General features: G+C 31.7%; 1 protein-coding gene across 1 annotated transcript in view; it reads right to left on the bottom strand.

Moving 5' to 3' along the window:
- The window catches only part of LOC129218311 (exportin-7-like), a 223,957-nt gene that overhangs the window by 158,785 nt on the left and 50,049 nt on the right, over positions 1-15,123 (bottom strand). Inside the window, exons 8-10 of the mRNA XM_054852545.1 lie at positions 9,554-9,673; positions 3,010-3,156; positions 182-354 (exon numbers count right to left, since the gene is read on the bottom strand). Coding sequence (XP_054708520.1) covers positions 182-354; positions 3,010-3,156; positions 9,554-9,673 — 440 coding nt within the window. The remainder of the gene's footprint in view (positions 1-181; positions 355-3,009; positions 3,157-9,553; positions 9,674-15,123) is intronic.

The raw sequence follows: 15,123 nt of genomic DNA on the forward strand, positions 1-15,123 counted from the left end.
ACTGGCAGACTGCACGGCTTTTTGATGTTGGGGTTCTGTAAACCTTTTATTTAGTTCTATGAACTTAAGGTAAAGACACATTTCCCAACAAATTTTTGACCCTCCGCTGTATCTACTATATTGCAAACAATTTTTGTTAACAAAAAATTAAATTTTAAATCAAAACTTTCACTCAGCTTACCTGCGAACTACAGCAACAGATTCTAATCGTGAGGTAACAAACGCTTGTGTCACTTCAGGAGTGTATGTTTCTAAGAGATGAGGTTCTGATGCCTTAACATACGGAACTGAAGCAACCATGCGCTGCCAAAGACTCAGCAAATAGTGAATACTGTTTGGAGCAAACTGCCACATCTATAGTGTAAGAAATAGTGTATTATTTTTTATCAAATAAAAATTATATAATCTTAATACAACATATAATATTAAATATACACCATGTGGCAAAAAATATCTTTAATATGTTTCTCACATAATTCTTGCTGATTCTTTTGTAACATGTCAACTGAATCCAAATATGAACACAGTTTTTTCCCTGCACGTCCCACTTATTTAAAATGCTGCCTCAAATTTTTCTCAGTTTTCGACAGTTTCATAGCCATTATTTTTATTTGGAGAAGAAAGAAGCATTGTATTAGTCATTAACGCTCTATTGAGGGGCTAGAGGGCTGCAAAGTTCAAAAGCATGAACATTTGGAGCAAGTTGGGAGACTACCCTTAAATATTTAAAAGATCATAAACTTTTTTTTGTCCCTGCAATTGTGCTGTGCAAACTTTTTAAAATTTCACTTTGCAAGCATTTTATTTCATTTAAAACTCTCTTTTAACACTTTGTTTACTCTTTTTATCACTTAGCAACCATTTCTACGGCAAGATATGTTTTTCAAGCCATTCAAGTATGATTGATATTAATGTTAGAGATTACAATTCATCTAAACACCTTGTACTTGGATGAAAAATTTTGCAGTCAGTCTACGCAACAAAAGACTTTGTAAATTTTTGACAAACATAATCAACATCCTTGCTAATACATAATAAACTTAGAAGTGAAACATTGCTGGTGAAAAAAATTAGCACAATTATAATAAGATACATCTTGTATCAAATCTTCCTTTCACAAGCAAGGATTCATGAGAATCATAGCTCTGTGTTATTCAAAAATAAAAGCATAAGCTAAATCTTTATTGAAATCAAAATTTAATTTGAAATTTAAATTCTTTATTCATAAATTATAGCAAGTTACACTACTCTTCCAACCACTCTTTTTATTTGTTTGTTTAAGAGGTATGTTTTAAAATCTTCTGCTTTAAAAACAAAGAACAAAAAAATGAAGAAGTCTCATTTTTATAATTTAGTACTCTTACCCAAAGAAAAAGAGAGAGAGAGAAAGAAAAAAACGAAATTACAAACCACTTGTAGCAACCAAACTCCCCAAAAACAGATAAATTAAGTCATTCTAATCCAGAATATGTGAAAATAACTTCCACTCCAAAATAATTGAAATGTTTGAATGAAACAAAAGGATTGAAATTTCAAACACAGCAAGCAATTTTCAAAAAAACAATGTTTTTAATGTTGGCGTGTTTTCAAAAAAGAAAAAAAAAATCCCACAGAAAAAGGTTACAAGTTAAAATTTTGAGACACTCTTTAAATTCCCATAATTATTCACTCCATGAAAGCCATTAAAATACTAGTGAGACAACAATTTCCAACAAAGTATGTTTGAGAAAAATATTTTCAATGGAACCAAAAGAAAATTCAAAGAATGAATATAAATCAGCACTCAATAATTTTCGTACTCCTATATTGGAATGATCTAGTTTTCTAAACACCATTCTTATGTAAAGGTTCATTTTCGCAATTGTGATTTTTGTCTATTATGGCATTTATTTAAGAACAATAACATAAAAAAATTCTCTTCATTTTTTTAGCCTTACTATGCTAAGTACTTCAAAATAAGCTTAAATTTTTGTAGTGTCAACTATGTAAAAATTCACACATCTGGAATTTGGGACTTACAGCATTTCAGCAATTTTGTGCAAATGGCTAAGCAAGTTTTACCCTTCAGATGAAAATAATTCCCTGTTTTTTCGAGAAGTTTCAAAGGCTTTTGATTTGTCCGAGCTATCTTAGGTCCTTTACATTTCCCCCGACAATTACTGGTTTCCCTGATTATCATGGTGCATGGCAACTCTGCTAATGTGCACTAGAGTGAAAAAGGCACAATACAGTCTCCCTAAGGAATCATGTAGTATGTTTTTGGTGTCAGGAATAAAGTTTTTTTTAGAGGTCAGTGTTTGTAGGGCAAACTACAGTTGGATCCTGACTAATGCGAGGAATGCGTTCCAAGACTCCTTGCATAAGTCAAAATTTCACGTTGTGAAAAAGTGTTGTGTATATTTTTTTTTTCATTAACGTACCCGATCATTTTAAAACACGTTTTAAACTGTTTTAGACCATTTTTTAACTATATAATACCATTTCTTACATAAAGAGCTTATTTTTTACCGTATTTTTAAAAAAGCTGCATTCCTCAACATAAAATACTGTTACAATGCACAAAATCAATGACCAATGGGAAAGAGAGAGACATAAAAATTAAACAGTACGGTACGTACAGTATGTAGTAATAAGAAAGCACTGCACTGTACGAGTACTATACATTAGATATAATAAGTTACATTTATAACTTAAAAATTCAAGATGGTGATTTATACTGCACAATCTGATCAACATTTCAATATACTTTTAAATACAGTAGCTTCACATTTACTTTTAAAACATTCACATCTATGGTAAGACTCCTCTTTCAGGGTCTCTTATATTTACAATACAAGAGCAGATTCTAATTTCATATTGTTTGTATTTTGCTTAAATGCTACTCCACGTGCTTCATATAAAAACTAAGGTCTGGACTTAAACGGATTACCTTCTCTTGACTTTTAATTATACGTATGAAAGATTCACACGAACTTGCGCAATTAGCTATTGAATAAAATTAGAACTTACTTGCAAGCTAGTAACAGTGAACTTGGCAATTAATCGTATTGTTTCAGAATAATTTTCAACTCTCACAAGCTCTCCTAATTGATAATTAGTTTTTAATCTTGCAAGAAGGCGACAGAACTCATGATAATTATTTGAATCTGAAAGTTTCTGCAATGAATTAAAAACACAACATTAATTAAGCTAAAAAAAAACACTGCTCAAAATTCAATAAGAATATGCTCACAAATTCAGTCAAAATTTAACAACATCATAAGAATTATATAATTAAATATTATAAGCATTTTTTCTTTTAAATTCATGACGTTATCAAAAGTAAGAGTGGATGAATATTTGATACATATTTGTTTGAAATAAAATTGTAGAAGAAAAAAAAGAGGGGGGTTGAATAAAGCTTAAAATTTGTTCTTTTCAAGCTTTTTAAGCAAGAAAGTTATTTATATTTTTATATAATATGTACCTCTTGCTTCCAATCAAGTTTCATCATGCACTTTTAAATTTAATTTTTGCTGCCTACTTTTTGCCATACGTGTATGAAAAAATAACAAAGGGAGCAAGACCAATATATGAATAATGAAACCATATCATGAATTTATCAATCTTTAGATACTTTTTACCAATAAACAGGGGGTGAAAATTGGAAAAATTCCCAACATGGAAATTTTCAATATAAAAAGGGAGAGTCAAAAACTGAACACTAATTTTCTACGAAAAGTGTTTCAAAACAGAAAGTATAAACAAACCCACTGAAAAAAGTATAATGATTGCTAAAATTATAACTAGTTATCTCACTTTAATCAAGAACAATTTACTTTTTATCATTTGGTAATGAATAATAGTTATTTATTATAAGCATACAAATCAAATAAAAAATACATTTGAATTTTGCCCACATTTAACATTCAGATTATTTACTACTTTTTATCTTTTATCTTTGGGTATCTATTATTGGGTTTATCAATAGATCTATTTCAAAAAAAATTTTAAAAGGTTCTTCTGCCTTTATATAGGAGTTTAGTAAGACCCCATTTGGAGTATGCTGTGCAGTTTTGGTCATCTTATCTGAAGAAAGATATTTGTGTATTGGAAAGGGGTTCAAAGAAGGTAACTAGACTAGTAAGGGGACTTTCAGACTTAGATTATGATACCAGACGTAATAGGCTCATTATGGAGGCAAGGGAGGATCAGAGGGGACTTGATTCAGATGTTTCAATTTATCAAAATGAATGATGTTAATGGGTTAAATTTTTGCACCGAAAGCAGGACGAGGGGTCATTGTTTTAAGCTATTCAAATCTCAGGCTAACCTGGAAATAAGGTAAAACTACTACTTTAGTAGGGTTGTGGGCACTTGGAACAGCTTACCCGAAGAGGTGGTAATGAGCAAGGGGGTGGATAGCTTTAAGAGAGCCATTGATCTTTATTGGGGACCAATAAATTGACTAGGACCAGCCTAGCTGGGCCAAGAGCCTGTTGCTGGTCGTCACATTTGTATTTTGCTCCATCTCACTCCATTTCAATTTTTTTTTTTTTTAATAGAAGGAAATCTGTCAAAAGACTGAAAACGTACATCCCTGCCACTAGATGAAATAATTTAAACAATAGGAAAAATTGAAAGTAGAATTATTAGATAACTTTGTTGCCATAACCCTTTTTAAATTCATAAATAGGATTTGTATACCAGTGATTTTCTCAATATGTTAACTTTTGCCAGTGACAAGTTGGAAAAATTCATCTCGACACTAATTAACTGTTGTTAATTTTTATATAAAGACAACATTCAAGAACACAAATCAGTGGTCAGCAAAAAAAAAAAAAAATTTAATGACAGTTTAAAATTTACCTTAATATTACAAAAACTCCGAAAGAAGTTTCTAAATTTTCATTTAATTAAATAACAATGGAAAGGAAAGCAAAACACATAATTTAAAACAATAATTCATAAAAATTTTAAAAATTCTTTAAAAAAAGAAACAGATTATATCTAGAATTTTGAATGAATATTTCTATCTTCATAAGAAGTTTTACTTTTTTACATTACAAGCATTATTGCATCACTTATGATTCTATACTGCCTGAAGTAGCACAATATTTTAAAAATACACACGTAATATTTTTAAGTAAAAATAATATTTGTTAATTTAATTTCAATTTTTGGATGACAGAAATGACAATAAACCAAGAAAAAGCTTTAAAATTCCTTTTTCCATGTTTCAAGTCAGAATAATCTTTAATATGATACATATTGCACCTCTAAATTTCAGAATATATCTCGTTTATTTCACCCAAATTATCTACAGTAGAGAAACAGGGTGGGGGGAGGGTTTGGTCTAGAGGTGGCATTCTTATATGACACATAGTTTTGTTTTCAGGAAAGCTGTTTATCTTATATGCACTATAAATATATTGTGCATAAGAGAAGCTCCATAAAGCTATCTATAGTGCATATTTAAAGTGCGGGGGGAAACTATTTATAGTATGTATTATCTAATGCACTATGATTAGTTTCCCCCTTGAAAATCTACAAAATAAAAGATCTATTTTTTTGTACACTGTCTTACAACATCTTAAAACATTAGAAAATGTATTTTCAAATAGTAGTCTAGAAATAATTTACTGTTGTAAAAAAAAAAAAAAAAAAAGAAAAAGAAAAGAGAACAGTAGTATTTATGAGTCAATCACAATGGATACCATTTTCTGTCAAATAACTGCAACCTACCGACCAATTTTTGTTTTATTTCAGGGAGTTACAGCTTATTTCTTTCTTTTATCTTCAAGTGTAAATTTTAGATATTTTGATTTAACTGATAAAATGTTAACTATTGATGGACTCTATGCATAATGATTACAAATTAAATGGGTTTCACAATAAATAACGGTCAGACCTTGTAAGCATAACACTGATTTGCTTTACAACAGCATTTTTTAAAATATAGATCAAACGAAATCCAAATATGAAATTAAAAACTCATATTATGCATTTATTTTAAACCATAACTTAGTTGAAACAATTATACAAAGGTTGAAAATTATTCTAAGAACAAAAGAAGAAAACAAAGTTGTTAAACTTACAATGAAAGAATTTCATAGCACTAAAAATGGTTTAACTTTAAAAAAAAAATTTTTTTTTTCACTGTTTTATTTTGCTCTATTCTGTAGATGGAAACTATTTTTGAACACTAATTATTTTAAACAACTTCAAAAATATTGATTAGAAAATTTTAATTTCACATCAAGAATAGTAAATTACTGCTAAAAGTTTATTCTTATAAGTTTTAAAAATGTATCATGTAACTCATAAAACAACTAAGAACTTTAGATGTAACTAAATATCTCTAAAGCTTGAATATTATAAATGAAATTCTGAACTTATTACTATTTGAAATTCAAGAAAATGACATAACCAAATAAATGAAGCGCTCTAAAAGCTTTCTAAACCACTAGGTAATTACTATCACCAGAAACTGCCTACAAAGAGGGGACAGAGATGACAAAACAGAAGTTAGTGTGTGGCGCAACAGGGGGAAAACTTTTTCATTTCTTTAATTTAACTATTCATAGCTTATATCTGTACATAATTATACTTTCGGCAAACCATTTTTTAAAAAGTTATTTTCAATTTCTTGAAAGATAGGGAAACAGAGGTGACATTGAATAAAGGCACACATAGATTTTTCAAGATAAAACAAGGCTCTCCAGACCCTTAAAAATGTATTATGCATTCAAATTTTGTTTTTCTGCAGAGAAAAACTTTCTTTGTACTCTGGAAGTTTTTTTTAGCTAACTAGCGCCACCTATAGAACTTGATTACCATTTTTTCCACTAGGGATAGTATTAACACAAAACCTGGAGACACATGCAAAATGATGTGTTTTTTGAAAGGTAGAAATAAATTGAAGAATATTGCTATGGCACATTCAAGTAGACAGTTACACTATACCATAATGCATATGTTGTTATTTTTATTTTTATTATTATTATTATTATTTTTTTTTTTTTTTTGACCCTTTCATAACACAATAAAAGTGTTCAAAAGCTGGCAAATGTGTGTCGAGCACAGGGGACAGAAATGACATTTCACAAACATTTTACTAAAAAAAAAAAAAAATACAAAATGTGGCAGATCCACATGATTAATATTCTTGGTGAGTATTTTAAAATATGACATTAAATATTGAAAACAAATATTAGGTAGAAAGATATAGCATTAGGACAGGAAAGTTAAGAAATTGAGATTTTGAACTAAATTTTCAAAGAGAATAATTATTGTTGCAAGAATAACAAGTAATAGTGAAAGAATAGAAGTAATGTAGTTATTCTTATATAACTAATTGACATATTTATGCAAAACAGATGAAACCTTTTAACATCCATTCATAGGGAGCTTTTCTCTAATCAAGAACATAAGGTTTTAATGAATGATTACAGCATTTTAACAATAAAAAAATAAAGATATTTACTTAAGTGCACAAGTTAACTCTATTTCAAATGATTTCAGTATGTATCGAAAAAAATCTTAGGTTGCTTTTGTATCAAACAGCTTTGAAATGCAAGGGGAAAAAAAACAATTGGTTAATTCCAAAATATATAAAAGAAGAATACAACTTGGTTTTAAAATAAAAGAATTTTTTAAGCCTGAAGAAAAGAAAACCTTTATAATCTGCGATGACAGCAAATAGTATAAATAAAAAAAAAGTTTTTTTTGATTTAAAGTTCAATTTTAGCAATTACATTAAAAATGCAAAGAAGTAATAACTTTTAAGCTTTTATCAGTATTAATTCAAAAAACAAAGATTTCTTCTCCAAATCTTGATTACAATGCGCTTATTACTTTGAAACAATAGAATAAAGGCAAAAGAGCTAAGGCATTAATGACGGTTTCCTCTTTGCCTGTAGGGTTGTTTATTTTATGTAGTATTGAAAGTGTGAAAGCAAACTTCAAGCTAGGTAAAATAAACAATTTTACAGACACAGAAGCAATCTTAGGAAGTTCATCCTGTGGTTAATAAGTAAGATGCAATACTTTGATGTTGAGGAAAAAAGATGCACAAATATGCGGCAGTGTATAATCGCACCTCATTAATTTTACCTTTTTTATTTTTTAAACAGATAATTGCCGGAAAATGCATAGAGAATTAAAGTACTTAATTTTGCAAAGCAAAAAAAAAAATTCTTCATAAAATCAATTTTCCCTGATTTTTTATTATTTTTTTGAAATTCTCTGATATTTCCCTGCTTAATCAAGTTCCCTGACTTTTCCCTGATCTGTCGCCATCCTGGTTTATCATCTTCCGAACACTGGGTGTATTTTACTCTAGAGGGTGCAGCAGCTGTCTTCATTTCTTTGGTAATTTGTATGTCATTAATTGACCAAGACAGCCTATTAGAAACCTTGATCACTGCATTGTTTAAAATCATCACAATCTTGAATGCATACCTTCAAATAAAATTTATTGAAATTTTGGCTCAATTGCTTCAGGGGATAGGCAGTGCTATGGACATAAGAAAAGTTATTTTATGGATCACCTTGTATATATTATAAAATATCAAATTTATAATTGGTACTTAATGTGATATTTCAATATTTAAGCATTATTCTGGCACCTATGGTGACTAGATTCAGATACTGCTTTGATTCACATAGTGATAACGTCATATCTGTTTGGAATCTATGCTGTAGATGTCTTTTTGCACTTGCCTTTTAAGTATCAAATTTCATCCTGAATGGCTATTGTGGCTCATCTCTGTCCAAACAATGATATGTATTGATTTCCCCAACAACTCAGCAAAAAAATAAAAAGATTATTCAAGATAGGCAAACTATTACTACTGTATATCAAAAATGGAACAAACTGAAAGCAAAGCGTAGGCATTCATGCCTCCTTCTGGCATAAGGCTGCCACCATGAACACATAAACTTAATGCAGAGACACCAGTACCAGATATAATATGGCCCTAAACTGTCGCTGTTTTGTGCAGTTTTTTTAGGATAAATGAGCTAAAATGTATTCCATTTTTTAATTTTGTCCACTAGTATATACCAAAGTAATGAAAACCTAAATTAAAAGTTCATTGCTTCTTGCTATTAATATACAGAGTGTTCTAAAAATGACTGATACATTTGAAAAATCAATAAAAGCTAAACGGGCAACGATAGCAATTTCAGACACACAAACATTCAAAATTTTTCAGACAGACACACTTGCAGCCTCCTACAAATATCTGCAGCGCCATCTGATGAGGAACATTGTAACTAATTTTGAAAGTTTGTTTGTCTGAAATTTTACTGCTGTCCCAAGCATTATGCCACAAACAGTATATTTCTATTGCTGCCCATTTAGTTTTTCAAATGTATCAGTCATTTGTGGAACATACTGTATCTGTCTAAGGTAGTAATCATATAGCACCTCTTGAGTATTACTTCATTAAGGTTTTACTATACATAATACAGGTTCCAGAAACGGCGCTTTGTTGTAATTACCTTGTTATTTTTTGGATATTATTACAAAAAATCTTACAAGTAATATTTTAAAGGAGAAATATATTACTTGAGGATTTTCAAGGATTGATTTGATTCCAGTTACCAACTGGCCCAAATATTTTCCTCGTTCTTCATTATTGAACAAAGTTCTCCGTACAGATGCTACTTGCACAATGCATAGTAAAGCCTATAAGGAAATACATAATAAAGTAAAAAATTAATTCATTCAAAAAATAAATAAAACAGGGAAAAAATATCTAATATAAGATTCGTAAGATGACAACTACAGGGTATCTGCATACATTTCAGTTTTCAACTCAATCACTGATTGATTTTAGGAAAGTGAAAAAGTAAATAGTACGTAGAAGAGAGCACATTTTCAGGCTGTAAAAGAGGGAAAACAAAAGCTGTCACTTTTGTTTTCCCTCTTAACTAGAGAAAGTTTCACAAGATGACCTGCAGTTCTGATTTGAATAGAAGAAAACTCTCACACAGTGATGTATTAATAGAGAAGAAAAGTAGGTAGGAGGGCACTAAAAAAGTATTTGTATAAGTTTTCAATAAAGCTATTTTTTAAGACCAGTCTTGTTACTTAATTATCACCCCTTGTATGTCAAAATAGCTTCCAACTTTAATATGACTAAAAAATTTACAAGAAGAAAAAGGATTGAAATCTCAAACACTGCATGCAATTTGGCCCTGAAAAAAACAACTTTTTACAGGAAAAAAAAGTAATACATATAATTTGAAGTCATTCACTTGTGATAAACATAAGTTTATCCTAAATATTTTATCAGTAGTTTATTATATGTATCTCATAATTTACAAACAACTATAATCATGTAAACATAAACTTACTGGAAATGTTCACAGTGAAATGATAACCTAGCGAATTAACTTTACTGGGCAATCTCATGATGAAACAACTTCTGGTAGAATGAAAACAAATCGGGAATTTCTCCTTTCGCCTTCTGGATCGGATGGTAAGATGACGTCATGATTGTTCCATCATGTTCTCGATTGATTTGCACACGTCTCTTTTCACACGTGGCTGACATGTGACGACAAAGTTATGCTAATCAGGTACGCAGTATTTATAGAGACTTTAGCTGTTGAATCTTTCTCTCTCTCTTTCTCATGTTTGGTTTTAGTTTGCCTGCTGTTAGAGTTCCCCGTTTCTATTTTTTAGGATGTATTAATTGAAACTTAGTTTTTGATCGTCGATAGATATGATATGATTGAATCATCAAATATTATCCGAACTTAGTATTCGTTGAATATATTGAATTGATGTTAGTATCTATGAATGCAGATCATGGAATCTTTTCAATATGATCTTCAGTAATAGTAAATTGGAATTAGTAACTAGAAATAAGATTGAATTTAAAAATCGTTTTAAATGAAGTTTAACTTTGAATATGGCTTTGAGTTAGTAACTTTTTCTTTGATTTTAATTTATACAATTGTTATTCGTTAATAAACTTGTTATTGTTTATAATAGGACTTTTTCATCACTTAGTTTAAGATGATTCACAAAACAGAAAAATGAATTTCAAATTGATAGTTTACTACTCTACGTACGCATCACACTTTGCTAAATTATTAGCTTTGAAATATTAGTATTCTTAGCAGAACTTGGACTATTGTTACTTATACAATATGCTGAAGTATTATTAGTCCATCAACATGGACCCAGGCCTGCCCCAAGCCTGATCGGCGCCATCGTGCAAATGTCTTTTGAGCGCCTTTATGCAGTGGCGTTTGGCGAAAATATAGTCAACACCTGGAATAAGGTTTTGTAGACAAATATGACGTGGGAAAAAATACGTTGTTTGGCATTTAATTTATTAAAAAAACAATGCATGTATTTTATTTTGGATTGCAGTGTAATTTTTTACTTCATATATCGAAGTTTGTTCGAGTTCAGTAGTTGAAACGTTAATGCGTTTTGGAAAAAGAAAACACTTTAAATATCAAAGTTAACACTGCTCTCAATATCTCTCTCATCTCTAATCTCTAATCGAATAACTTTAAAATACGGAAGGCATTGAATATGATATCTAAAAAACTACATTGTCCAAAGCTTTTTTTTTTTGACCCACAAATAGTGAAAGAAAAAGGACGAGGGAGGGAAATCAAGTAATTATGGTGAATTCGTTATTTTTTGGAATTAAAAAGTTAACCAAAATTGTTGTCTACGATATACAAATATTATGCACAAGTACTTCGATTTAACGATATCCTCAATTTAATGATACATTTCACTGGTCTGGATTTAACTGCATTAAATGCCTATGCTCCTCGATTTAACTATGTCTTTGACTTAACCATACTTTTTTCCAGTCTCTTGACAATTGTTAAATTCGAGGTTACAACTGTAAAATATATGCAAATGGGCTTATAGTGTTTTTTCTGTGTAATAACACAAAATAGTCGAATTACAACAAACAATAATTTAAAATACATAATACATATTCTCCTCAAGATCCAAAATGATGAATAGGAAATTTATTGTTGCCCTATATGCTCAGCCTTGATACCGAAACAGCGTTCACAATTCCACATTAGGAAGAAAAATGCCAATGTGTGCATTAATTAGCATCATGTGTTTTCAGGGTAAAAGACTGCACTTTTGAATAGCAGGTTAGACACAACAGAAATAATTTTTCCTTTTAGATAGGCAGTGAGAGGATTGCTTGTTTCAATGAGTAGTGTGATTTCACCACCACCATTAGATATAATCAGGGCCTGATGAACGCACGGTCCAGTGGGTACATGGACTTGGGTACCACAATTTTAGGGGCACCAAAAGGGGTAAATCTCTTACTTTTTTTTGAAAGCTTACATATGAAAAATGAGCAGATTTCCTCGGGAGAGGGGCACCAAATTTTGATAGGCTCTGGATATAATAAAAAGTTCAATTTCATTTTTTAGTTGGAGAGATTACCCCCATTTGGAGCATTTTTGATTGGTGGAGCTCAGCGCCTTTTTAACTCTGGCACCATTGTGCGCCACACGACCTCGCACATAGGGTTGGTGCGGCCCTGCTTTGACCAAACAAACAGATCAGCAAAGACTTGGACTCTTGCTCTTTTTTTTTACTTTCTCTGATGCAAATAGTGCTCAACAGCAAATATTAATCTTGCAAAAACAGCAAGTTTCCCACCACTGATAAGAAGAATGAAGGAATGGATTTCCATGTTTGGAAAATCTCAAAGCGGAGCAGACTACTATACTTTCATCTTACTCTAAAAATGTTTGTAACAGTTCCAGTCACCAGTTGCTCCTGCAAACAAGTCTGCCCAAAGCTAACTTAAGCAGAAACAAAGCTGTGATAAAGACTGGTACAAGACCAATATCGGAAATTTTTTCTTTTCCTATACAATGAACCAGATCTTTCTCACACAAGTGCAGTTTGCTTTACAATGTTTGCCTGACAAAGTGTTACTTAAGGAACAATAGTAACTAAAGGAGGGAAACCAGTTAAGGAAGCCAAAATTTTAGTGTTTTTCATGAAATTTTTTTAACAGGAAAGAAAAAAAATCAGAATTTCTTTAAACTTGGAGGATATTTTATTCATCTCTTGAAGCACATCTCGTAATTTTTTGAACACATTTTTCATCAGAATTAGTGGAGTTAGAAGCAGCTGTTCATGGGCGGTTGCCATCAGAGCTTGTTGCTGGTGGGCATTACTGAAGCCAATTTTTATCTGTAATCATTACAATTTTTCTCTCTCTTAAACAATATATTTCTTAAGAATATGAACCTAATTGTGATTAAAAAAAGTTGAAAATTGTACATTTTTGAAGAGTTTGATTACAATATTATGTTTTTCCACGATTTTTTTTTTTTCAGTTTTCTAACATTAAAAAAAATATCTATCAATTATCTATTTTAAAAAAATGTCTATCATTAAAGAGTTAGGTTCATATAAAGTAAATTGAGTAACGAATATTCGAACAAATTTTCAGAAAGATTGGTGAATAACTCTTTGAACTAGAATGCCCACTAGTTGAAAAAAAGTTGTTTCGAGAAAAACACATTTGAAAGAAAATGCTGTGAATGATTTCGAATCTCCCCAGTCACTTTAAGTGCTCATAGCATCAGAACTAATCCAAATTTTTCACTAAAATTTCAACAACATATTCTGGAATAGTTTTACTAACAATTAAAGGCAGTTAAAAAAGTGGATTTTTTGACCCGCCTAAACTGCTTTAATTTGGTTAAGAATAGATCAAATAAGTTAAAGATGAAATAATATGCAAGCTTTAAACACTTATTCAATAAACAGAATAATAACCAATATTCACAAAGTAGACTTTAAAGTGTATCAAAATTTTCCTTCAAGAACCACATGGAACCCTAGCTTCTCTGGTAGTACACTGGTGTGCAAAAATTAAGGACGAGATGGTTTTTTCAATATAACTTTGTACAAAAGCTTTCCAAATCAACACATTTAATACCTTAAGATCCCATATACGTAAGGACATGTGTAATGTAAGCAACACTTACTAAGAGAGAAATCAGAGGGATAAAAAGAAACTTTATTGAAAAAGTAGCATGGAGCGCAATGCGACTGAAGGCCGAAATATCCCTGTGATGGGTGTCCAGCAAGAAACATCCGGTCTTTAGCATGGGATATGATCTCCTCCAACTGCTAGGCAGGTTTCACAGCGTCTGCCCATGCTGAGAATGAGGGTGTCAATGAGTTGTTGAGGCATTGCTGCCCATTCGTCTTGCAGCGCCAATCAAAGCTCCCGAATTGTTACTGGTGGTAAGGTACAAGCTGCCAAGCGTCAGCCTAGAAAATCCCATACATGCTCGATGGGATTGAGATCCGGAGATTGTGCCGGCCAATCCATATGTTCAATATCCTCACTCTCTGAGAGCTGTTCCGCAGCTACTGTGTGATGACATGGTGCATTGTCGTCTATGAAAAGGAACTGCGGACCCATAGCGCCTCTAAAAAGATGCCCATATGGAAGAAGAATCTCGTTACAATAACGGGTCCCGTTGACTGAACCTGTGTCGAAGATGTGAAGGTCTGTACGACTACCAAGCATGATGCCTCCCCAAACGAGAACACCGCGACCTCCATACCTGTCCCTTTCAATGATATTCGAGAGATGACTGCGGCTTCCCCGCTATCTCCAGATGAGGATGCGATGAGAATTGCTACCCAGACTGAATCTGCTCTCATCTGTAAAGAGTACTCGTCCCCATTCATTGTCTCTCCAATTCTGGTGTTCCCGGCACCACAGAGAATGCCTTCTCAGATGGGCAGGCGTTAGAGGTACACACCGTATAGGGCGTTGTGCAAACAGACCACCACCGTGCAGTCTTCTGACCATGGTAAAATGCGATATTGGTCGTCCAGTCGCCTGTGTCGTGTGTCTTAGCGATTTCTCCCACTGTCTGCCGCCTGTTTCTTCTGGCCTGTAAGACAATATACCGGTCATCTGCGGGTGTGGTTCCTCATGGACAACCACTACTGAACCCCCGAATAGCTGTTCCTGTAGTTTGAAATTTTCTCCAAAGTCGAGAAAGTTCTCAACAAAGAAAATCAACAACATCATTCTACATAAAATGAATTTTAAATAAAAGGCTAATGTAAGGTTAACAAAGCCATTCTGTAAA

Source organism: Uloborus diversus, chromosome 3, assembly GCF_026930045.1.
Source record: "Uloborus diversus isolate 005 chromosome 3, Udiv.v.3.1, whole genome shotgun sequence".
NCBI lineage: Eukaryota > Metazoa > Arthropoda > Arachnida > Araneae > Uloboridae > Uloborus > Uloborus diversus.